Genomic DNA, 23,252 nt, shown 5'->3' on the forward strand with positions numbered 1-23,252 from the left:
ACTAGAGTCAGAAAAGATCTGTTAAAACAGCTAGCTATAGTAGCCATTGTGAACTAGTTGGGCAGAGCCCGACCGTCCCTGACGGGAGGTAGGGTTTCAAGCCTATATCAGGATTTGTCTTTGCTGCAACTATAGTTGCAGTCCAATCAGATTGCAGCATTTCTACTGTGGTCTGTGTCACGTCCGGTTGCGCAACCTCAAGCAAGGTAACACCCACTTCAGAATAATAAGAATAAAATAATTATTCATAGCTGCTTATCAGTGTGTTAATTCAGCAAGTGACATAGGCTTGAAACCCGACCTCCCGTCAGAGACGGTCGGGCTCCGCCCAACTAATTGTGAACTTGATCTTTTTGGACACACCCTTTATGGCTTTAATTTTCCTGTGCGATGCAATGCAATGCGCATGCGCGCTCAACCCCACATGTTAGAGAATCCAGTGGCAGAATCAACTTACTTCTTTTTCTTCCTGTCCTGGTATACCGGTAAGCCACAAAACAAATGATACCATATAGACTAGATAACAATAGATTCATATGTATACAAGTCTGGTAACAATAGATACATGTACACAAGTCTTTTCTTCTCAGTGTTAATATAGATAGATACACACTTTCTGCTTGTTTATATACTATACTGTCTGTGCTATATACTACTATACTACTTTCTGTGTTTAAATTCTCTCTTAGTCTGTGCCTTTGACAAAGGTTTGCTCCCATGCACTGTTTGGCTACAGGCCATTAAAATAACATGCAGTTGCTTCAGTATCGTTCATTTAATTCTGTGATTGAATTGTACTGGACTACTGACTATAATTATGCCTTTGACAAAGGTTTGCTCCCACTGTTTGGCTACAGTCCATTATTTTAAGACGATCAGTATACACTAGTAACTGTGAACACCCCTTTCTTGTGAAACAATCAAAGCACATTGCAAATTATTTACCTCTTCTATAACACTCTAATACTTTTGAGCGAAAGCAAAAACATGGCGAGAGGCATTAGCAAGCGCACGCTTGCAACACTCGTTGTATCATAGATAGAACAGTAAGAGGGATTGGAAACGACCGGGCCGCCCTGTGTAAAAGGTTGAAACACTCTGTGTTATATTTCGCGCTCGCAAATATTTTTGTGGTTGATCGTTCTGTGTTGTATTTTAACTGTTTCTAGCTCTCCAATATCCATAGCGATCACTCAGGGGCTGGGAGGTACTCTAGAGAAGTAAGTTTATACCACTGACAAGCTCTGAGTCCGTTGTCTTTACTCCGTTTCCAATTTTTGTTGAGTTAAGCTTGAGTTACTCTATGTCAACTTTTCTCTTTCCTTGCTGTGAAGTCAAAACAGTAAAGTACATTGCTTTACTTGGTTATTATGTATCTAAGTGCTACATAGAATGGCGTCATGCTATGGATAAGCTGTACTGTTCATAAACGTTTGCAGTATAGTACTTCAAACTGCTTTAGTATTTTTTAGTATACTTTTAGACACACCACGAGCCTTGACCTCCCACGACTAGGGCTATTCCTTCTTTTATAGCATTTATTCGTTTAGTGATAGTGGCTGCGTGGCTTAGTCGACTTTTTAGAGCTAGATTCTCTTTAAAAATCAACATTAAAAGTGATCAATTTCACTGTTTCTATGACAGCACATTGTAGAGCAGTCAAGACAGGTAATGAGCATGCTGACTATAAAAATAATCCTTTGTAGTTTTAGCCACACCCTATAACGTGGAGTGTTTCACGCAAACATTTTCGTTTCCAATCCCTCCTACTGTTTTATCTATGGTTGCATCAACATATTTTGCTACGCAAGAGTGTGAAGAGTTTCCATGAGCCTTCAAAGTAAGCAAAACAAGCCATAACTCGAGAACAAAGCTTTATTTTACATTACAATCCAAGAAATCGTGACTAGAGAAGCCTGTATTAAACATTCGTGGGTACATGTGTTCGCGGTACATACTTAGTCAGGTAATTAAGTTTATGCCCTTTAAATATACCCGCTATACGGTATACGATCAACTAGGTAAGTACGAGTGATTATGTATTTCAGAGGTCTCTCCTTGCTAGGATTGGCCAGGGGAACCACAAAAAAGCGTGGAAACAAGAAATCAGACGAGAGCATAACTCCAATCCGTTACAACGTCATGAACATGTACAATGCATAGTATATAGACTGTGTTCCAGATCCATCTACCATGCAGCTTCCATCCACCACATCATTCCATGCAGGTCACCAGTACGGTCCGTGAATGTTACTACGCATGGATGGACTGTGTATACCTGTGCTCAAGACTCCATGTATTAGGAACATCAATTCAGTACAAATCACATGATTATATGCCCGCACATTCCAAAATATAAATATATAGGGATTGCATGGTCATCACTCCATGCACCAGTAAAAATTGCGTGGTATATGTATAGGATAGACTACACCTAAGAGTAGAATATGCGTCTATGTAACCTCCGCGGTTGCGGTTAGCCCGAGGCACAAAGCCGAGGGAATCTAACCGTAACCAAGGTGGTTACTAAGACGCATATTCTACGAGTGGGTGTGGTCTATCTAACTTGGACTTCATTGCGCATGCGCGAGGCGTGGTTATAAAAAGCTAGGTTTGGTGCGTAGCAACAGAAATTGAATTTGTGCGAGCTGGACGAGCTGTGAGAGACACCAGTTGACAGAAAAAGACAAGAAGACGGCTTCAAAACAACGAAAAACTACAGTAAAACTTAGTAGAGCTTGTGAAATGCTTCTTGAAGATACTGGAAAGAACAGACCAAGTAAAAAGACTGACTGCAACACTACAAGAAGAAGAATGAAGCTCTGTGGTGGAGTGGAGGGGGTATAGAGCAGACTGGACTGGCATGGAACCTTAAAAAATTCAATAGAAAGTGTCAAGCGATTGCTGAAGTGTTTTTGATGCTTCCTGGCCCCTAGCCTCGGTCCCAGGCCGATTTTTTTTTAATAGAACGAAGTTTAAAAATACGGCCTGGTATTGATTGTATCTGGGCGTGGCAGGAACCGGAAACAAAAGCAGTGATTCTTTACATTTTCTTTCCTGCTTTTTTTCTGTAATACTAAAGGTGTACGTAGAGGCATTTTTACTCCCGTAAAAGTTACAGTAATGTAGCTCCGTGTCATGTTCTCAATTTATAGCTAGCTAGCTATGGCATGCAACGCGTTGTCTTGTTTGAAGCAAGATGGCCTCACTCTCATGGCAGAACAGGCCCAGGCTCTCAAGCTCCTGTTTGAGAGAAGGGACGTGTTTATCTGGTTCCCAACGGGGTATGGCAAGTCTCTCTGCTATATCAGTTGCTACCCTTTTTAATGGACTACAAGCTAGGTAGGACCAAGGCTCCTCCTGTTGACAAAAGTGTTGTTCTTGTTAATTGTCTCTCCCCTTTATCTCTCATCATGAGACTCATGATTGACCAGGTCAGGAGTCTAAACAATAGAGGTGTTTCTGCTGCCATCCTCAGTAGCAATAAAGGAATCGACAAAGATTTGGTTGCCACTGCCAAAGAATTGTCTTCTGGGAAGCATTTCCTGCTGTATACTGCCCCAGAGGCTGTTGTTGAAGACCACTGTTGGAGGATTCATTTTTTGTTGTACCAAGAGTCAATTTATGAAAAAACCACGCCCAGATCACGCCCAAATACAATCAATACCAGGCCTAGTAGGCGACCTAGCGTTCAATTGGAGACGGATCGGCCTGGGGTCGAGGCTACCTGGCCCCCTGCCCATGCCCAACTGGAAAAAGCAATACAAAGCAACAGTGGACATGGAAAGAATGGATATTGACTGAACAAACTATTGCATTCTGTGTTTTTTATAATGTTTTTGTCATCTTCTTGTCACTTTCAATAAAAATTTCATTCCAACTTTTGAGAACTTCCTGCAAATGTTTGTCACTTCCTGTAGAATATGTGCCCATTTCCTGTAGAATAAGTGTCCACTTCCTGTAGAATAGGCGCCCATCTCCTGTAGAATATGCGTCCACTTCCTGTAGAATAAGTACCTTCTTGTAGATTATGATTCCATGTAATCTAATGTTTTTGGCCAATCAGATCAATTACAGATGATGTAATGTAGTCTAATGGCGCATGGACGGGAAAACATGGAAAACTACCACATGTGATTGACGTTGTAACGGATTGGAGTTATGCTCTCGTCTGATTTCTTGTTTCCACGCTTTTTTGTGGTTCCCCTGGCCAATCCTAGCAATTTTTCACATTGCAAATGTTTTTCTAGTCGGATACAGTATATAGTACTGCACAGAAGATGGACATGAGTAACCTCAGTAGGAACTAAAATGCCTATTTGTTTAGAGAATATCTTGTGATTGGTTTGCACAAAAAAATGGGTGGTTAGCTAGGGTATTTTCCAAGTAAAACCACACAACTCACTAGTGTGTGTACAATTCCTCTACCCTCACGGGCCATGAATGCAGCTTATTCAAGCTAGTATCCCAGCTCCAGATTTTATACGTTGCCTACATGATTGAACGATTGATCATCAAATCAGAACAGATCAAATTTATCCAAAAAGGATCGAGATTAAAGCTGCATCAGAAATACTGACCAAACATTTGGCCTATAGGCTTGTTAATATTTTTAAACTAATGTTTTATACTGCTCAACTTTTATGAAATTACCATTGCTCTAAAACTGAAACGTGTAATGTTAGCTTAAACGTAGGTAATGTCGCTCATCAACTTAAAACCTATACTATTTGCAATATTGCCACAACAAAGGGCCTCACACACATGCAGCTTACTTACTAAGGAAAAGTACACATTGCCCACATCCCACAACATACAATGTATCTCATGATCCCATTGGAATCCCAAAATCAAACTTGTTCACTTCAAGAGAATGATATAAGGAACATGATACTAAAAAAAGTACAGGAAAAAAATAGCGCTTTTTGAGAAGTCAGAGTTCAAAGGACACTAATTGGATGCAATACCCAAACTTTATCGAGTGAAGCCGTACAACATGCCAAATGATGCGGAATTTTTTAGGCAACAAGATGATATACATGTTTAGTCTGGAATGTTAATGGTTACAAAGTTACAGTTTAACTAATTATAACAGCAGCCAGTTCCTAAAAATGGAGAATTTCTTCATTTTTTAATTAACTCAATCTCAAAAGCCATATTAATTACAAACCCAATTTTTTTCTGACCATTCCTCACACATAAACCAAGTTTCGTGCAATTCTGAAGAGGTCACATTTTGAATTGATATGGATGATCATGACCCCAATACCATTATGGACTAGCTACATTATTTTTTCCCTAAAGTACCCTATATAATTATAATGACTCACAATTGACTGGTTGGGTGACCTTTGACCTTTGACCTGTCAGTGAGGCATCTAAAAAAAAGAGCTCAATGTTTAATTGGAAGATCGACACAATAGACTCACAGATGTCCCTGGCAGTTGGTCTCTTCGTCATGTCTTCTTGCAAACAACTGTCGATAAGCTTCCTCAACCTGTGTGTGTGAGGAATCTGGGTAACATAGAATGATCGATCCTCGACTGATTTGATTGTCTTCAGTTTGCAAACAATCTGCACCATAATTGCCCCAAGGGAAAATACATCCAGACTATTATCGTATTTCTCCCTGTTCAATCGAATGGCCTCGAGAGGTAGATACCCCATACGGTGACCAACGGCTGTGAGGGTGGAGCTAAACTTGGAGGGATCGTATAGCCGTGACATGCCAAAGTCGCAAATCTTTGCAACAGGCAGTGGTTGTGCAAGCTTTAGCAAGATGTTATCACCACAGAGGTCACGGTGGATAATCTTCTTGCTGTGAATGTAGGCCAGACCACAAGCTATGTCTTTGGAGAGGCTAATTTCACATTCACTAGTGAGGGACTCTTCATCAAGGCCGGAGAAGTAGGATCTCAGATTGCAATCCATCAGCTCTAGAACGAGGATCGTACCACCTGATTTGGGGTGCTTGGTAGTTGACAAATACTGAACAATGTTTGGGTGCTGAAGCGACTCGAGAAAATCACACTCACGATCAAAATCCCTGCTGGCCTCTTCACTTTTGCCGGTTGGGATACTTGTCTGCATCTCCATAGTATCGTGAAGCAGCACTTTGACTGCACATATCTTGCCCTTGTAGCTTCCTTTGAAGACTACTCCATATGCACCTTTACCGAGTCGTTCGTCTAGGAAAATGGTCAAATCTTCATTGATCTTCTGGCGAGTTTGGTCAACTGTGAGTGCATGTGCCCGATGTGAGGGTTGGAGGAGTGGGTGAGGTAGTGAATACAAGTACAATGTGACCACATAATTACACTATAATTACATAATTACACTCCAGCACAGCCGATATCACTCCAGGATTATATAGCTCTATATATAGCTACTAAACCTTCCAGTACAGTAACTTAATAATTGGTACTTTATCTTACCCTCTGACTTCACATCACGAGTGGTAGACTGTAGATGATCTCTCTCGATGGTCCTGGCTAGGGCACTGTGGTCCACAATAGGACTAGACAAAGCTTTGACAACATCTTCCCAGCGTCTCTCCCCATTACTCAGCCATTCTTTCAAACCCTCACGATAGCAGTCATCAGGATCATCTCTCCATTTCGTACCTATGCTGTCGATAGTATACGAGGGTATCTCAAGAACCAGCAAGAAGTTTCGCCACTTGATTCGAGCATCAAACGTAGCTATGTATAGATCTCCTAGATCTGCTATTGTGAGATAGTCCTCTGCATGGGTATAGAATAGAGAACTAATAAATGTTGTGCAAATCTATGTATGTAGCTAGCTACAATATATTGAGTGTGAAGTGGTATACTTGAAGTACGAAGTTACACTCAGTGGGAATGCTTACCAGTAGGCTGCAGTACATGATCTCTCTCGATGGTTCTGGCTAGGTCACTGTGACCCACAGTGGGACTGGATAAAGCTTTGACAACATCTTCCCAGCTTCCTTCCCCACCTTTCAGCCATTCTTTCAAACCTTCTCGATAGCAGTCATCAGGATTGTTTCGCCATTTCGTACCAATGCTGTCAATAATATCTGAGGATACTTCGAGCACCAACAAGATGTTTCGCCATTGGTTCCGAGCATCAAACACAGCTAGGTACAACTTTATTAGATCGGCTGGTGTGAGATAATCAGACATCTTCTCTGTGTAGATAGAGCGAAGCAATAAAATTGTAATTCTGCTAGCTGCTGCTGCTGTAGCTTCAATCTATATACAGATACAAATCATGCACAGTATAGTAAACAGTAATTAGTGATGTGAACTCACTAGTTTATGATAACCTAATCCAGAGACTATAACTGATCACAGTCTGAAGCTAGAGAATAACAAACCATCAATTCATTGAACTACAAGACCCACCCACTTTCTCTGTTATATAACAATGAAATACAAAATCAACAAATCAACCTAAGTTAGATTATAGTGTTCATGATTGTTTATAGTTTGGTGGTGGTGCCCAGGGTGCAGGGGGTGGGGGAGGGGGCGGGGCTACACTGCCGGCAAGACTGAGGGTGGAAAAAATAATTATAACATAATTATATTTATTTGTACAACTGTAATTTTGAATTTTGCTTACTTTGGTTTTGGAAAGAATTGAGGTCCTGGCACCATAGGCATACCAGGCATTCCTTGTGGAGGTAGTCCGGGGCTGTGTGTGTGTGTGGGCGTGTGGGTGTATGTGTGTGTATGTATGAGTGTGTGTGGGTGTGTGTGTGTGTGGGCGTGGGTGTGTGGAAGGCATGTCATTATTTGTGTGTGTGTGTTGTGCTCACATGATCATCCCTGATGGTAGTCTTATCCCAGGGGGTAGTCCAGGTACACCACCAGCATTACCCTATAGAGGTACGGAAATTAATATCAGATATCGGATTTATAATGCGAATTATAAATTTTAGCATAAATCGCAATCAAAAGGAATGAGCATGTAATTTCCTAAGCTTTGCATGTACTTCGCAATGGTTATATAGAAGCTTGTAAAGTGTTATTTTGCTTGATATAATAATAACCATGTTACCATGCTTTATAACAGAACTGACAGTTTGGAAAAATGGTGGGAGAGCAAATTGCATCGGGTTGCCATGGGTTACAGGCTGCTGCATAGCGGACTTGTCCTTGTGCCGATAGAGAGTGTGTGCATCAAGGTCACGTTGAGAGAGATAGCTCCGCCCACATCCCTTATAGTCATACCTGTCCACAAGAAATCAAAAATGTGATTACCGTTTCTACAATTTTACGAAGAGGAACACACGTATTCACAAAACATTTGCATAGTGTGAAAATTGCTAAGGATTGGCCACGTGGAGAATTTATCAAAAGTCACATTATTATTATGAAATATTATCGTATCCACATGTACAAGAAAAAGTTTATACGTACAGATTATACGACACAGACCCACCTTCCGCCTGAGTGGGTGCAGATGTGTACTGTTCCCATGGAGGCCTCCTCGAAGGTTTGGTCCCCCTCCTTACACTTATAGGGCACACTCCACTAGCCTTCTTAGCACAGCCATGACAGAACGCATGATGGTCAACACAATATTAAGCAATTGGCCAGTCTATAGCTAGCTAACTTTACCAGTCGCATTAATAATAATGCAATGATCGATAGGCTATCAACAAATATATCATGGTTACTGGTTATTATATGCGAGTGCTATAGCTAGTTGCTTCGTAAAAATAAGATTTGCCAATACTGATATGTACCTATAAAAGTACAAGATAGATTGCAACTACAAATTCTGCTGATTTGGTTATTACATAACACGTATGTATACGCTACCCACTTTCACCATTCAACCATAATTATATGAGAATAGGTAAGGAGCATGTCTCACTATAAAGTACTGGTTGTTGCCATTTGTCAGTCAGCTGCTGACTGACAAATGGCAACAGCCAGTACTTCCTTTCCCACTTTCAATTTTGTATCTTAATTCCTTCAGTAAAAAATCTTAAGAAAGAGATAGGCACAAATAATTGGCAATAAAAGACAAAAACATACTAACATAGTTTGATAGCTAGATTTTCTCAACACCACAGGTTTCCTGAAATGAGTTCATAATGAATATATGCATGATGCAACTATACTGTTTCACTTACTTTGCTGCTGATACAGATGCTTGTGAAGGTATACTGGGCATACTCGAGTCATCCTGTTTATTATCGGGTGAGATATAAGTTGCGTTTGAAATAGCTGTCACGGCAGACTGACAAACGGCAACAGCCATTGCTTCTTTTCCCATTCTCAACAGCAACATCACCAGAGCTCTGTAAGTAGCAGCCCCTGGATTATGCTGTCTCCACAGTTTCAGGGCCTTGTCCATCGCTGTTTGAATATCATATTGAAATGATAAGGATCTAACAGTTTGACATTCAGCAGGGTTCAGTCCCAGTTGTACAGGGTAGGTCTCCACATTGTTAAAGTGAGCTGCCAGAACGATCATGTTAGTCTCTTCAATTTCACTGTCAAGTTGAGAGTCGGTCACTTTTGTACGCTCCTTCAATTCCTCGATGGTCACAGTCCTCGGTCCACCAGCTCCTGGGAGAAGGAAAAGGGTGTGGTTAATAAGCGGACTTACCGATAGTAAACAGAACTGTTTCACGTATAAACATGACATTAATTTTTTATAGCAAGTATAGCTATACAGAATGAATTCAATGAAGTTTGTAAATGGTGTATATATGCACGTAGCTGATCCACACATATAGTTTTACCTGTATGAGGAGACGAAGTGAGGACATCTTGTGAGGTATCTCCTTCTTCAGTGACATCAGATGGTACAGCATCAGTCAGTACAGTAGAGGCTATATAAAGATAATTATGGTATTTACACATACACACTGCAGAATAGAAAACTGGAGAAAAGCTGGCTCTGCAGTCGCTAGAGTGAACATACCTTAAGGTTACTATTAAAGATGTATAAGTATTAAGGTTGAATGGAGTCAGATACATATGAAAAAAGGGCTAGCTTGCTTAGCATACTCTCAAAAGTACATTTTCATTAGATGCGACTTAATTTAGCGTTAATCAGTACCCATTTATAAGTAATTAATAGTAACATTAAGTAATTAATGTTGTATGCAACGTGCAATGACATTCAAACCAATACTAGGCACACTATCTCATACCTGACTCAATGGTTGCCTGGGGAACTCCGTCAGCAGCTAGTGGAGTTACTGCATGTGCATGATAATAGAGCACTAAGGTGAACCTCTATAATACTGTATATGTATCGTACAGTTGTAAGAGTTCTGTTGTGATTGCCATGTGGATAATAGAGTGAACCCTATAGTGTACTTAGTACATAGCTTAATGGGCTTAACATACTGTATATGTATCGTACAGTTGTAAGAGTTCTGTTGTGATTGTGGGGGAGGGATAAGAGCTAAGTAGATGAGACAGCAAAACAGTTAGTATAAGAAAAGCATTAATCTGGCACAAGAATAGAGTTTTAGTTTTGCCCTATTATAAGGACTTGGGGTGTCTTGATACAACCACAACAGATCGACCCGCTATACAGTTTTCACTAACAGGTTTAATTATCAAGACAAAAATCTGAACAGGTATACGGTTAAATGAAATTACAGTGACTATAACTTTACCATTCTCCACGTTGTAGAGAGCTCTGCAGACATTGAGGACCACTTTCCCAGCCTCCTTCACCTCACACTGGTAGTGACCAAAGTCCTCCTCTCTCACACTCGGGAAGCTCACAGTGTTGGGCCGATCATCAGTTGTCTTGATCTGACGTCTGGAGCCCTCTTTGGTCCAGTGGAAAGAGAAACCATCCTCAGCAGACTTTAGCACATCTAGTTCTGTCATGCTTCCTAGAGGCACGTGCTGTATGTAGCAAACAGGTTAAAATCCACATGGCTATATAGTGTTGTGGAAAAAGCAGCATAACTAACTTTAACAATTAGTGGAACCAACTTTTAAGCAATTAGTATATACATGCATGTACACACATACACTGACCTTTCCCAGCCACACTTGCTGATATTTCCTGAGAGTGACTGGCTTGTACCCACAGAGAAACTGGACCCACAAATCCTTAGCAAGGACACACAGATTATCCATACATCCACTCGTCTGGTGATCAGGGCACGGACATTGGAATGCAATTTGTGGAATCAACCGTGGGTAAAGGCTTTTGAGCGTGTAGAGCATCACCGAGAGAACGTAGGTACAAAGGTCATGGAGAGAGACTCGAGAGAAGCTGCGAACAATTCGAATTTCATAGCATCGAGCATGTGCTAGTAGGGTGATCTTGTTTGATTTATTTAAATAGAAAGAGACGCAGTTTTGTTTGACACCATCTTCAACAAACTCCCACGTCAATCCAAGAATTCCATGAGGACCTTGGGAAACTAGTCGAGTGATGAGCCCACAGAAGACTCCCGTTGGTACGTAACCAAAGCTGAATGTGATGTGGAGTGGTTCTGGGTTGTTGGCATCTGGTTGAGGTGGGTTCGCCAGCTCGTCTTGTGAAGCACAGTCCAATATAGCCGGCATTAGGTATGTGATTCTAGTGACGTCCGGATCGTTGCCATCTTTGTGAACAATTTCAGAGAGAAGGTTGAGATATTGCAGCAGTATGATGAGATGCTTGGCTGGGATAATCTCTCCTTCCTTGAGCAGCTTAGTAACCTCTGGACCAGTACAGTACTTGATAATGGCTTCCAGTGAAAACTGCCCCATTTTTATCAACTCTTCTCGCTCAAACTCAGTGACGTGGCCTTCAGAATGGAGGATGCGTAAAGCTACAAGGATCAGTTGGCTGATGCTAGTAAAGATCACTTCAGGGGAGCAGAACACGTGATTCTTGAGCCAGTCATCGGGCACATTTGTGTAATGCATGAGCGAGCCTATGCTGTGAAGATACCTTAGGCAGAATTTGGTATCTTCTTCATCCATCTCCAATATTCTCCCAATTTTCAGACAGTCTTTCATCGACACGATTGAGTACTCCATCCGCAGTAGTGTGCCCAGTAGGAGCCATTTCGGTTTGATGGGCAGAGATGCATCCTTGAAGTGAGAGGTGAAAACCTTACTCATGAAATCACGAATCGGGGCAATGTCAGACTGTTCGGTTCCAGCGAAGTTGTTCATGGCAAAAAATGAAGATTCAGAATCTGACGGAGGTAATACCAGGATCTTGGAAAACTTCTGAGTGGTCGCTTTTAGAGCATCGCTGACCTGCTTGATTTTTTCTTTTGGATTTTCCAACTTATCTACGTGAGTACCGATCAAAGCTGCTACAGGATGAATCTGTTGAAACTTTTCAAACTTCTCACCCAATTTGGAAGTTTTGATCAAATCATCCTCTCGAGAGACATGATGGACACAGGCAATTGAAGAGAGGATTTGAGAGACTGTGGCTTTCACTGTGTGCGCAGCTTTGTATGGGGTGACAATGGTGTCGTCTCGACTGAAGGGAATATCGTAGGGCTCGTCCAGCTGCTTGCTCAAATTCAAAAATACTAGATACAAGGCTGGACCATTGCTCACGGCTGGTAGCATTTCCAAGAAGCCTGGCTGACCTCCGACATTCTTGATGTGTAACAAGGTGCTGCCAAGACGACTGGCCATTTGGGAGTAGTTTCCGTTCTTTATCAGCTTATGCAGTCGATCCCTCATTTTGGACCAGCTTATTCCGTTTGTCGGTGTTTTCTTGTCTTTCAGTGCGTGTTTCTTCCTGAGGCTTTAGTATATGCCTTTCAGTAGAAAGTTTGACTTTTTTTTGAGTTTCGGATGACTGTTTGATCAGCTTTTCAATCACAGGCTGCCTTGTCGTCTTTTCTTCGCTTGGTACATTGTCGATCTTGTCGCTGTACATGTAGCCAAATAGGACCTTTGCTTCTTCGTTCTCGTCTCCCGAACAAACCCATTCTGTGGCATCTTTGTTTGTGTAGGCGACAACTTGACGGCAATTGGCGAGTAGTGTACTTGCCTAGTTTTGCTTTTTCTTTATCAGAAGTGATGTTTACGATATCTTTCAGCAAACGGCTAAGGGTTGTTGTTTTCCCCACGGATGGTGGCCCGACAAGAAGGAGTCCAAGATTTTGCATAGAGACAGCTTCTTCGTCAGTCATAAGATCATCCAATTTCTTAAGATACTGCTCTTGCTCACTAATCACTGTATGCATAATTAGAAGTAGGAAGGCTTAATAATAATGGTACATATAATTATGTAAAGATAATTACATGCATCAGGATTACGAAACAAACATGTAAACATGCATGTATAGGCATCACTGTAAACTATAGAGTCTAGAAACACTGCAACTACTGGCATAACTATAGCAACATAATTTTGTGTATATAGGTGGGGCTCTGTGTCAATTAGTTTTGTATTAATTAACTCTCTTCATAATTTATGGATCCATCGACATATCTTAACATGAGACACAGGGCCATATCTTAATGAGACTGTGAAGACTACCATTATGTCCTGGATTTAGAGGTTCTGTTCTGTGTCCCGTCCGGAAATTGCTATTACCTGAAATTTCAAGGTTGCTGATCCTGAGCTGGGATAATGTAGTCTAAAGAAGCTCAAAAATACTGAAGCTATGCTTAAATATGAACAGAATTCAGTTTATTAAACTATGCTGTCTGTCTATCACTACGATAAAAAAATGTTTTGCCGTTTTTGTGGGTGGGGCTCTCCAGCATGATCATACTTAGCCTTGATTCCAGGCCGCGAAGAGAAAGGCAGCCTGGTATACCTTGTATGCGCATGCGCGAAATAATTGACAGCAATTTCATCATATACAAATTGTAAAAAACCGGACAAAGTTACAATGCGTATTACAATGTAACCACAATGGCAGCTTTCAGAGACACTAATCAAAGTAGAATAATTATACTGCAGCAGTGTTACTTCTTCTAGTTCTGTTATCAATGAGACAGTTCAAGAAAGCCACCCAGACAGCTAGAGCTGCCAGCTAGGAAGAGTGGTGGACTCTTTAATACATCAGTAGATCTTGAGTGAACTTCCTGAGTGTCGAGTTAAAGCTTATTAAAAGCTTTCAGGAGTAATCATTAGCTTCTTTATCTTCAGCAATGACTTCTTGTCGAACATAAAGGCAAAATTCATCACTCCATGCACCAGTAAAAATTGCGTGGTATATGTATAGGATAGACTACACCTAAGAGTAGAATATGCGTCTATGTAACCTCCGCGGTTGCGGTTAGCCCGAGGCACAAAGCCGAGGGAATCTAACCGTAACCAAGGTGGTTACTAAGACGCATATTCTACGAGTGGGTGTGGTCTATCTAACTTGGACTTCATTGCGCATGCGCGAGGCGTGGTTATAAAAAGCTAGGTTTGGTGCGTAGCAACAGAAATTGAATTTGTGCGAGCTGGACGAGCTGTGAGAGACACCAGTTGACAGAAAAAGACAAGAAGACGGCTTCAAAACAACGAAAAACTACAGTAAAACTTAGTAGAGCTTGTGAAATGCTTCTTGAAGATACTGGAAAGAACAGACCAAGTAAAAAGACTGACTGCAACACTACAAGAAGAAGAATGAAGCTCTGTGGTGGAGTGGAGGGGGTATAGAGCAGACTGGACTGGCATGGAACCTTAAAAAATTCAATAGAAAGTGTCAAGCGATTGCTGAAGTGTTTTTGATGCTTCCTGGCCCCTAGCCTCGGTCCCAGGCCGATTTTTTTTTAATAGAACGAAGTTTAAAAATACGGCCTGGTATTGATTGTATCTGGGCGTGGCAGGAACCGGAAACAAAAGCAGTGATTCTTTACATTTTCTTTCCTGCTTTTTTTCTGTAATACTAAAGGTGTACGTAGAGGCATTTTTACTCCCGTAAAAGTTACAGTAATGTAGCTCCGTGTCATGTTCTCAATTTATAGCTAGCTAGCTATGGCATGCAACGCGTTGTCTTGTTTGAAGCAAGATGGCCTCACTCTCATGGCAGAACAGGCCCAGGCTCTCAAGCTCCTGTTTGAGAGAAGGGACGTGTTTATCTGGTTCCCAACGGGGTATGGCAAGTCTCTCTGCTATATCAGTTGCTACCCTTTTTAATGGACTACAAGCTAGGTAGGACCAAGGCTCCTCCTGTTGACAAAAGTGTTGTTCTTGTTAATTGTCTCTCCCCTTTATCTCTCATCATGAGACTCATGATTGACCAGGTCAGGAGTCTAAACAATAGAGGTGTTTCTGCTGCCATCCTCAGTAGCAATAAAGGAATCGACAAAGATTTGGTTGCCACTGCCAAAGAATTGTCTTCTGGGAAGCATTTCCTGCTGTATACTGCCCCAGAGGCTGTTGTTGAAGACCACTGTTGGAGGATTCATTTTTTGTTGTACCAAGAGTCAATTTATGAAAAAACCACGCCCAGATCACGCCCAAATACAATCAATACCAGGCCTAGTAGGCGACCTAGCGTTCAATTGGAGACGGATCGGCCTGGGGTCGAGGCTACCTGGCCCCCTGCCCATGCCCAACTGGAAAAAGCAATACAAAGCAACAGTGGACATGGAAAGAATGGATATTGACTGAACAAACTATTGCATTCTGTGTTTTTTATAATGTTTTTGTCATCTTCTTGTCACTTTCAATAAAAATTTCATTCCAACTTTTGAGAACTTCCTGCAAATGTTTGTCACTTCCTGTAGAATATGTGCCCATTTCCTGTAGAATAAGTGTCCACTTCCTGTAGAATAGGCGCCCATCTCCTGTAGAATATGCGTCCACTTCCTGTAGAATAAGTACCTTCTTGTAGATTATGATTCCATGTAATCTAATGTTTTTGGCCAATCAGATCAATTACAGATGATGTAATGTAGTCTAATGGCGCATGGACGGGAAAACATGGAAAACTACCACATGTGATTGACGTTGTAACGGATTGGAGTTATGCTCTCGTCTGATTTCTTGTTTCCACGCTTTTTTGTGGTTCCCCTGGCCAATCCTAGCAATTTTTCACATTGCAAATGTTTTTCTAGTCGGATACAGTATATAGTACTGCACAGAAGATGGACATGAGTAACCTCAGTAGAAACTAAAATGCCTATTTGTTTAGAGAATATCTTGTGATTGGTTTGCACAAAAAAATGGGTGGTTAGCTAGGGTATTTTCCAAGTAAAACCACACAACTCACTAGTGTGTGTACAATTCCTCTACCCTCACGGGCCATGAATGCAGCTTATTCAAGCTAGTATCCCAGCTCCAGATTTTATACGTTGCCTACATGATTGAACGATTGATCATCAAATCAGAACAGATCAAATTTATCCAAAAAGGATCGAGATTAAAGCTGCATCAGAAATACTGACCAAACATTTGGCCTATAGGCTTGTTAATATTTTTAAACTAATGTTTTATACTGCTCAACTTTTATGAAATTACCATTGCTCTAAAACTAAAACGTGTAATGTTAGCTTAAACGTAGGTAATGTCGCTCATCAACTTAAAACCTATACTATTTGCAATATTGCCACAACAAAGGGCCTCACACACATGCAGCTTACTTACTAAGGAAAAGTACACATTGCCCACATCCCACAACATACAATGTATCTCATGATCCCATTGGAATCCCAAAATCAAACTTGTTCACTTCAAGAGAATGATATAAGGAACATGATACTAAAAAAAGTACAGGAAAAAAATAGCGCTTTTTGAGAAGTCAGAGTTCAAAGGACACTAATTGGATGCAATACCCAAACTTTATCGAGTGAAGCCGTACAACATGCCAAATGATGCGGAATTTCTTAGGCAACAAGATGATATACATGTTTAGTCTGGAATGTTAATGGTTACAAAGTTACAGTTTAACTAATTATAACAGCAGCCAGTTCCTAAAAATGGAGAATTTCTTCATTTTTTAATTAACTCAATCTCAAAAGCCATATTAATTACAAACCCAATTTTTTTCTGACCATTCCTCACACATAAACCAAGTTTCGTGCAATTCTGAAGAGGTAACATTTTGAATTGATATGGATGATCATGACCCCAATACCATTATGGACTAGCTACATTATTTTTTCCCTAAAGTACCCTATATAATTATAATGACTCACAATTGACTGGTTGGGTGACCTTTGACCTTTGACCTGTCAGTGAGGCATCTAAAAAAAAGAGTTCAATGTTTAATAGGAAGATCAACAACACTATTTAATAGACTCACAGATGTCCCTGGCAGTTGGTCTCTTCGTCATGTCTTCTTGCAAACAACTGTTGATAAGCTTCCTCAACCTGTGTGTGTGAGGGATCTGGGCAACATGGTCTGATCGATCCTTGGCTGATTTGATTGTCTTCAGCTTGCAAACAATCTGCACTATAATCACCCCAAGGGAAAACACATCCAGGCTATTATCGTATTTCTCAACGTCTAATCGAATAGCCTCGATAGGTAGATACCCCATACGGTGACCAACGGCTGTGAGGGTGTGGCTAAGCTTGGTGGAATCGTATAGCCGTGACATGCCAAAATCGCAAATCTTTGCAATAGGCAGTGGTTGTGCAAGCTTTAGCAAGATGTTATCACCACAGAGGTCACGGTGGATAATCAGCTTGCTGTGAATGTAAGACAGACCACAAGCTATGTCTTTGGAGAGGCTAATTTCACATTCGCTAGTGAGGGACTCTTCATCAAGGTTGGAGAAGTAGGATCTCAGACTGCAATCCATCAGCTCTAGAACGAGGATTGTACTACCTGATTTGGGGTGCTTAGCAGTTGACAAATATTGAACAATGTTTGGGTGCTAAAGCGACTCGAGAAAATCACACTCACGATCTAAACACCTGCTGGCCTCTTCACTTTTGCCAGCTGGGATACTTGTCTGCATCTCTATAGCTTCAAAAACTAAAACTTTTACTGCACAAATCTCACCCCTGTAACTACTCCAAAAGCACCTGTACCGAGACGCTCGTCTAGGAAAATTGTCAAATCTTTATTGATCTTCTGGCGATTTTGGTAAACTGTGAGTGCATGTGCCCGATGTGAGGGTTAGAGGAGTTGGTGAGGCAGTAAATACAAGTACAATGTGACCACATAAAAATACAATCCAGTACAGCCGATATCACCCCAGGATTAGCTCTATAGCTACTAAAAATTAATGCATTCCAGTACTGACAGTATAACTTAATAATTGGTACTTTATCTTACCGTCTGACTTCACATAAGAGTGGTAGACTGTATATGATCTCTCTCGATGGTCCTGGCTATGTCACTGTGGCCCACAATAGGACTTGACAAAGCCTTGACAACATCTTCCCAGCTTCTCTCATCACCTTTCAGCCACTCCAACAGACCTTCACGATAGCAGTCATCAGGAGAATCTCGCCACTTCCTACCAATGCTGTCGATAATATCCAAAGATATCTTAAGAAGCAGCAAGATGTTTCGCCACTTGATTCGAGCATCAAACGTAGCTATGTATAGATCTCCTAGATCTGCTATTGTGAGATAGTCCTCTGCATGGGTATAGAATAGAGAACTAATAAATGTTGTGCAAATCTATGTATGTAGCTAGCTACTTAATAACAGAGTATGAATTGGTACTTAAAGTACGAAGTTACCCTCAGTGGGAATGCTTACCAGTAGACTGTACATGATCTCTCTCGATGGTCTTGGCTAGGTCACCGTGGCCCACAGTGGGACTGGACAATGCTTTGACAATATCCCTCCAGCTTCCCTCCCCACCTTTCAGCCATTCCAACAGCCCCTCACGATAGCAGTCATCAGGAATGTTACTCCATCGTGTACCAATACTGTTGATAGTATCCGAGGATACTTCGAGCACCAATAAGATGTTTCGCCATTGGTTCCGAGCATCAAACACAGCTAGGTACAACTTTATTAGATCGGCTGGTGTGAGATAATCAGACATCTTCTCTGTGTAGATAGAGCGAAGCAATAAAATGTGCGTAAATATTATTTTAGCTAGATATAGCTGCTGCTGCGCTGCTGTAGCTACAGTCTATACAAATCATGCACAGTGATGTGCACTCACTATATATAGCTTATGATAATCTAATCCAGAAGCTAATCACAGTCTGAAGTAAATTAAAGCTATATAGAATAACCATTCATTGGTATATCTACAAGACCCACCCACTTTCTGTGATTACATCATGAAAAAAATACAAGTTATAGTGTTCATGATCAGAGGAGGTTGGACACGAAGCCAAAAAGTTAATAATGACGTAGTCTTTATTAAAATAATTAAAATACTTGAACTTTGAACCTACTTTAACAAGCTCTTTCCTAGCCAGCAGGCCACCTTTTCATTCTGGAAACAAGAGTATACTTAGATGATGATATGGCTGAGCTATACATTCACTCTACAGTACGGTAGCTCCTACTTTATAAAGGTCAGAGGTCAGTTTGACATGACAGAACTACGACCTTTGTGAGAGGTCACCCCTTTTAGGGACTGCACGATTTCTCTGGAGGGGCGCAGTAGCTAAAAGTTAACTAATTTGCAGCAGCAGTAACATGAAGGGGCTACTTTATCACAAGAATCAGGGCGCGATGTGCAGTCAAATTTGCAAATTTACTGCAAAACATAAGCTCACGTGATGATTCATTAGTGACCTTTTGACCCTGTCCACCCTCCTCCGGTTCATGATGTTTATAGTTTGGTGGTAGTGCAGGGGTGGGGAGGGGGCGGGGCTACACTGCCTGGCAAGACTGCAGGTGGAAAAATAATGAGATCCAGAAGACATACACCATGCAAGTGTGCTATAATTATAAGTTATTACATGTACTAGATATTATTTACATAAATAAATAATAATAATAATTTCTACATAAATTACTGACTATATATAATTATCCGACTAGAAAAATATTTGCAATGTGAAAAATTGCTAGGATTGGCCAGGGGAACCACCAAAAAGCGTGGAAACAAGAAATCAGATCAACGAGAGCATAAATCCAATCCGTTACAACGTCATTCACATGTATTGGTAGTTTCCATGTTTTCCCGGCCAATCCACGCAATTTTTACTGGTGGGGTGATGACCGATCCCTATATATTTATACATCCATTTTGAAATGTGCGGGCATATAATCATGATGATTTGTGATGAATTTATGTTCCTAATACATGCAGTGTTGAGCACAGGTATGTATATGTATACACAGTCCATCCTAGCCTCGAATCCGGCCTCGTCTCGAGGCTAAGTCCATCCATGCATGCGTAGGGACATGCACGGACCGTACTGGTGACCTGCATGGAATGATGTGGTGGATGGAAGCTGGTAGATGGATCTGGAACACACTATAATGTACATGTTCATGACGTTGTAACGGATTGGATTTATGCTCTCGTCTGATTTCTTGTTTCCACGCTTTTTGGTGGTTCCCCTGGCCAATCCTTCACATTGCAAATGTTTTTCTAGTCGGATATGGTATACAATTAACTAGGTAAGTACCGAGTGATTATATATTTCAGAGGTCTTTCCAAAATTGCATGCATCTTATAGGGCAGTCAAACTCGACAAGTCATAACATAGAGTGTACCAGTTTTACTACCGCATTAAACATTACCACTATAATTATAGTCACTGCCATTAGTCACGCTACTCACTTGCTGTGTCCTTGCTTTCCTGCACTGAGGAGTCATCACTCTTGATGTACTTGACCTCAATCTCAGCAGCAATGTCAGGATGGCCAATGCATGCATGGTGACCTCAGGGCGGCTTCAACCAGATCAGACCAGGTGGGATTGGGTGAGGACTGGAGCCTTTCTCCAAGCATTGCAGTGAAGCAACCTTCTGTGGTATGGTAGTCGTTCCTAATATCCTGTAGAGTGAAAATTCATTAACGTTAAAATGTTAAGTTATAATAATTGTGTACAATTTTTCCGTTGGTAATAAAAAAAAATTAATTAAGGCAATCCTCTAATTATGCGACGCCCAGACATGTTTCATCTTTATACTTTAGCACCATTATTATTATTTTTGCGTACATAATTATAGTCATAGTCTAGCTGGAAATTAGCCACGACACGGTACAGTGAGACTCTCTGTATTTACTATGTAAATGTAAATAAGGTGACTGTGACTAATTGTTCATGAAACATAGAGAGTGCTAGGAAACTGTATGCCTTCAATCACCTCTAGTGTGCTGTCTGGTAGAACCAACGCAAGCCCCAGGTGGTACCAAAGACTACGAGCACTCCACATGCAAGGCATCTCTCACTTCTCTTAGTGTGAGGGACCCTGGAAACACATTATAAGCAATGATATCCACACAACATTTACACAAGTAAATGATTGAACCATGACACAATACAATGTGTATTAATATTACATGTATATATATAATGTCTACTCTGAAGAAAGTTATAGATAAAAAAAAGAAACATTGCTTATTGTAAAATAATATTGCAAAATTATTGTAATAATGGCCATGCTAAAAGTAAATATAGCGCTTATTTTACTTGCATGCAGTCTGTGCATGTATATACAGTACCAACATGTATCTCCTAGGCAGGATCATCATACTCCACTGTCACACTGACTGTAGCTAGCTATAGACTGGAGGGGGGTAATACATGAGTGCTTGAGATCATGTGACTACAACGGAATTGCATTATCATGTACGTACGTATCAGCACAATTGAATGATTGTGTTAACGGGTGATGATGAGGGAACAGCTCAGGAGTATATGAGCATAGTTACTATTATCGGTACGGCCAGCTCCAAATGGTATACCAACACCATATATGCATGCACTGTGAGACAAAATGAATGAATCACCTTCTCCAGTGACTCTCCCTCTTGTTCTTTAAAGAGAGTGGTGGGGATTGGTATCTGCCATTTCTGAGAAGACCGAGAGAGATATCCAATGTACCGATAAACCTGTAGACACATGCATACCGTATAGCGGGTATATTTCGAGGGTATACATTTTCGCGGATGGACCATTACAAAGGATTTCGCGGATTTTATTTTCGTGGGTCTGAGTTCTAGCCTTTTGGCGCATGCGCACATCAACATGCAGCTGTACCTCCACACCGTTAGCCTCGAATCCATAATACTGAACACGCCTACTATTCATAAATTTTCGTGGGTATGAATTTTCGCGGTACAGGCTCAATCCGCGAAAACCGCGAACATTTATACCCTCGAAATATACCCGCTATACGGTAAATTGTAGACAATATGACTCATACATGTACTATAGTTACCAAGCAATAAGAAACATTTTCGTTTCGTAATTTAATCTCGCTCTGTTCTCGCTCTAATGTCACGTTGGTACACGTCAAGCTTGAGTGATTGGGTACCGCTGGTCTGCAAGGGTTCCTTCAGTGGAAACACTAACTCCTGCATTTAAAGAGAAGAGTGACAATATCAAATGCAGTACTTAATCCTTTTGACTACAGTAAACCTAAACATGTACACACATTATAGTCACATGTAGTACTACGCTATTAAATACCATTACATCAGTTTTGAGGTTATAAGCTATAGACAATATTCATACATAATTCACACAACTGCTCACATCATCCCACTTCACTAGGGCATTGTTCACAGCATAGTTCACAGCACGGCCCACTTGCAGTCTCTCTGTGGTCGTCTGTCTCTCCTTCCCTATATGGAAACACAAGTCAATGCAAGCATTAGTGGGCCATGTTCAACTAAAAACAAAATGTTGGCCTGGGAAGAGGCAATTTCATGTAATTTTACTTAATCTCAGAGACTCGTGATTGCCACACTGTAAATGGTCCCCCCTGGACCATATGCGGCAGCAATAAATAGCTCTCCCAGTACAGAAAGCGGTCCACCTCCCCTAACTAACCCTAACCCGGCCCTGGGAACAGTCCATGGCAACTTGATGGTCAATGGGCGGAGGAGGTACGACACACGTGCCTCGATTTAGCAATTAGCCTCTGCAATATCTGCCCACGCTCAACGTTATTACAGAGTCTAATTGCTAAATCGAGGCACGCGTGTCGGACCTCTTCTGGCCAGTGGGGGGGGGGGGTGTGCCTACAGCAGGGCATTCTGCCATAGACAAGTTTAATATGGCATGGCAGGATCACTGGCTTAGTGGATTCATCATTGCTAGATTTAGATCTACAGTTTTTATCCATATACACACATGCATGAAACGGGTTGCACAAAAGGTAATCCTATCTAGGTGCTTCCCAGAGGAGGTACGACACGCGGTTAAGCTCACGTGGCTGCTATTTCTTGATTGAAGGCAAGAAAGACAAAGAAGTCATTAAAAATGCATTCCAATGAC

The 23,252-nt window shown here is 41.1% G+C and overlaps 3 protein-coding genes and 1 pseudogene across 7 annotated transcripts in view; all 4 read right to left on the reverse strand.

The window, feature by feature from the left end:
* The window catches only part of LOC135335598 (uncharacterized), a 45,574-nt gene extending 38,179 nt beyond the window's left edge, over nt 1–7,395 (reverse strand). For 4 of the 5 annotated variants that reach the window (XM_064531133.1, XM_064531134.1, XM_064531132.1 and 1 more), the window contains exons 1-5: nt 7,293–7,395; nt 6,869–7,168; nt 6,435–6,743; nt 5,430–6,236; nt 5,331–5,378 (exon numbers count right to left, since the gene is read on the reverse strand). In XM_064531133.1, the coding sequence (XP_064387203.1) occupies nt 5,331–5,378; nt 5,430–6,236; nt 6,435–6,743; nt 6,869–7,163 (1,459 nt within the window). In that variant the 5' untranslated portion in view covers nt 7,164–7,168; nt 7,293–7,395. Of the gene's footprint in view, nt 1–5,330; nt 5,379–5,429; nt 6,237–6,434; nt 6,744–6,868; nt 7,233–7,292 lie in introns of all 5 variants that reach the window. The other variant, XM_064531131.1, reaches the window with a different exon arrangement.
* On the reverse strand, nt 7,383–8,539 carry LOC135335224 (E3 ubiquitin-protein ligase Hakai-like; annotated as a pseudogene).
* Nucleotides 8,540–8,945: 406 nt separating this feature from the next.
* Nucleotides 8,946–12,662, reverse strand: LOC135335602 (uncharacterized). Its single transcript, XM_064531145.1, has 6 exons — nt 11,001–12,662; nt 10,628–10,865; nt 10,154–10,201; nt 9,740–9,829; nt 9,125–9,563; nt 8,946–9,069 (listed from the first exon to the last, which is right to left on the reverse strand). The coding sequence occupies exons 1-6, from the start codon at nt 12,660–12,662 to the stop codon at nt 8,964–8,966; spliced, it is 2,583 nt and encodes an 860-aa protein (XP_064387215.1). The 3' UTR covers nt 8,946–8,963.
* A 4,497-nt stretch (nt 12,663–17,159) lies between these two features.
* On the reverse strand, nt 17,160–17,837 carry LOC135335225 (uncharacterized). Its single transcript, XM_064530645.1, has 2 exons — nt 17,783–17,837; nt 17,160–17,704 (listed from the first exon to the last, which is right to left on the reverse strand). The coding sequence occupies exons 1-2, from the start codon at nt 17,835–17,837 to the stop codon at nt 17,160–17,162; spliced, it is 600 nt and encodes a 199-aa protein (XP_064386715.1).
* Nucleotides 17,838–23,252: the final 5,415 nt, after the last annotated feature.

This window comes from Halichondria panicea, chromosome 4 (assembly GCF_963675165.1).
Source record: "Halichondria panicea chromosome 4, odHalPani1.1, whole genome shotgun sequence".
Taxonomy (NCBI): Eukaryota; Metazoa; Porifera; class Demospongiae; order Suberitida; family Halichondriidae; genus Halichondria; species Halichondria panicea.

Excerpts from the sequence above, each read along its gene's own strand:
- LOC135335602 (XM_064531145.1), bottom strand. The coding sequence starts at position 12,662 with ATGAGGGATCGACTGCATAAGCTGATAAAGAACGGAAACTACTCCCAA. Across the intron at positions 10,866-11,000 it reads AGCAAGTGTGGCTGGGAAAG|CACGTGCCTCTAGGAAGCAT; the intron begins GTCAGTGTATGT and ends TGCTACATACAG. Across the intron at positions 9,564-9,739 it reads CACTTCGTCTCCTCATACAG|GAGCTGGTGGACCGAGGACT; the intron begins GTAAAACTATAT and ends TCCTTCTCCCAG.
- LOC135335225 (XM_064530645.1), bottom strand. The coding sequence starts at position 17,837 with ATGCAGACAAGTATCCCAGCTGGCAAAAGTGAAGAGGCCAGCAGGTGT. Across the intron at positions 17,705-17,782 it reads GGCCAGCAGGTGTTTAGATC|GTAGTACAATCCTCGTTCTA; the intron begins GTGAGTGTGATT and ends ACCCCAAATCAG.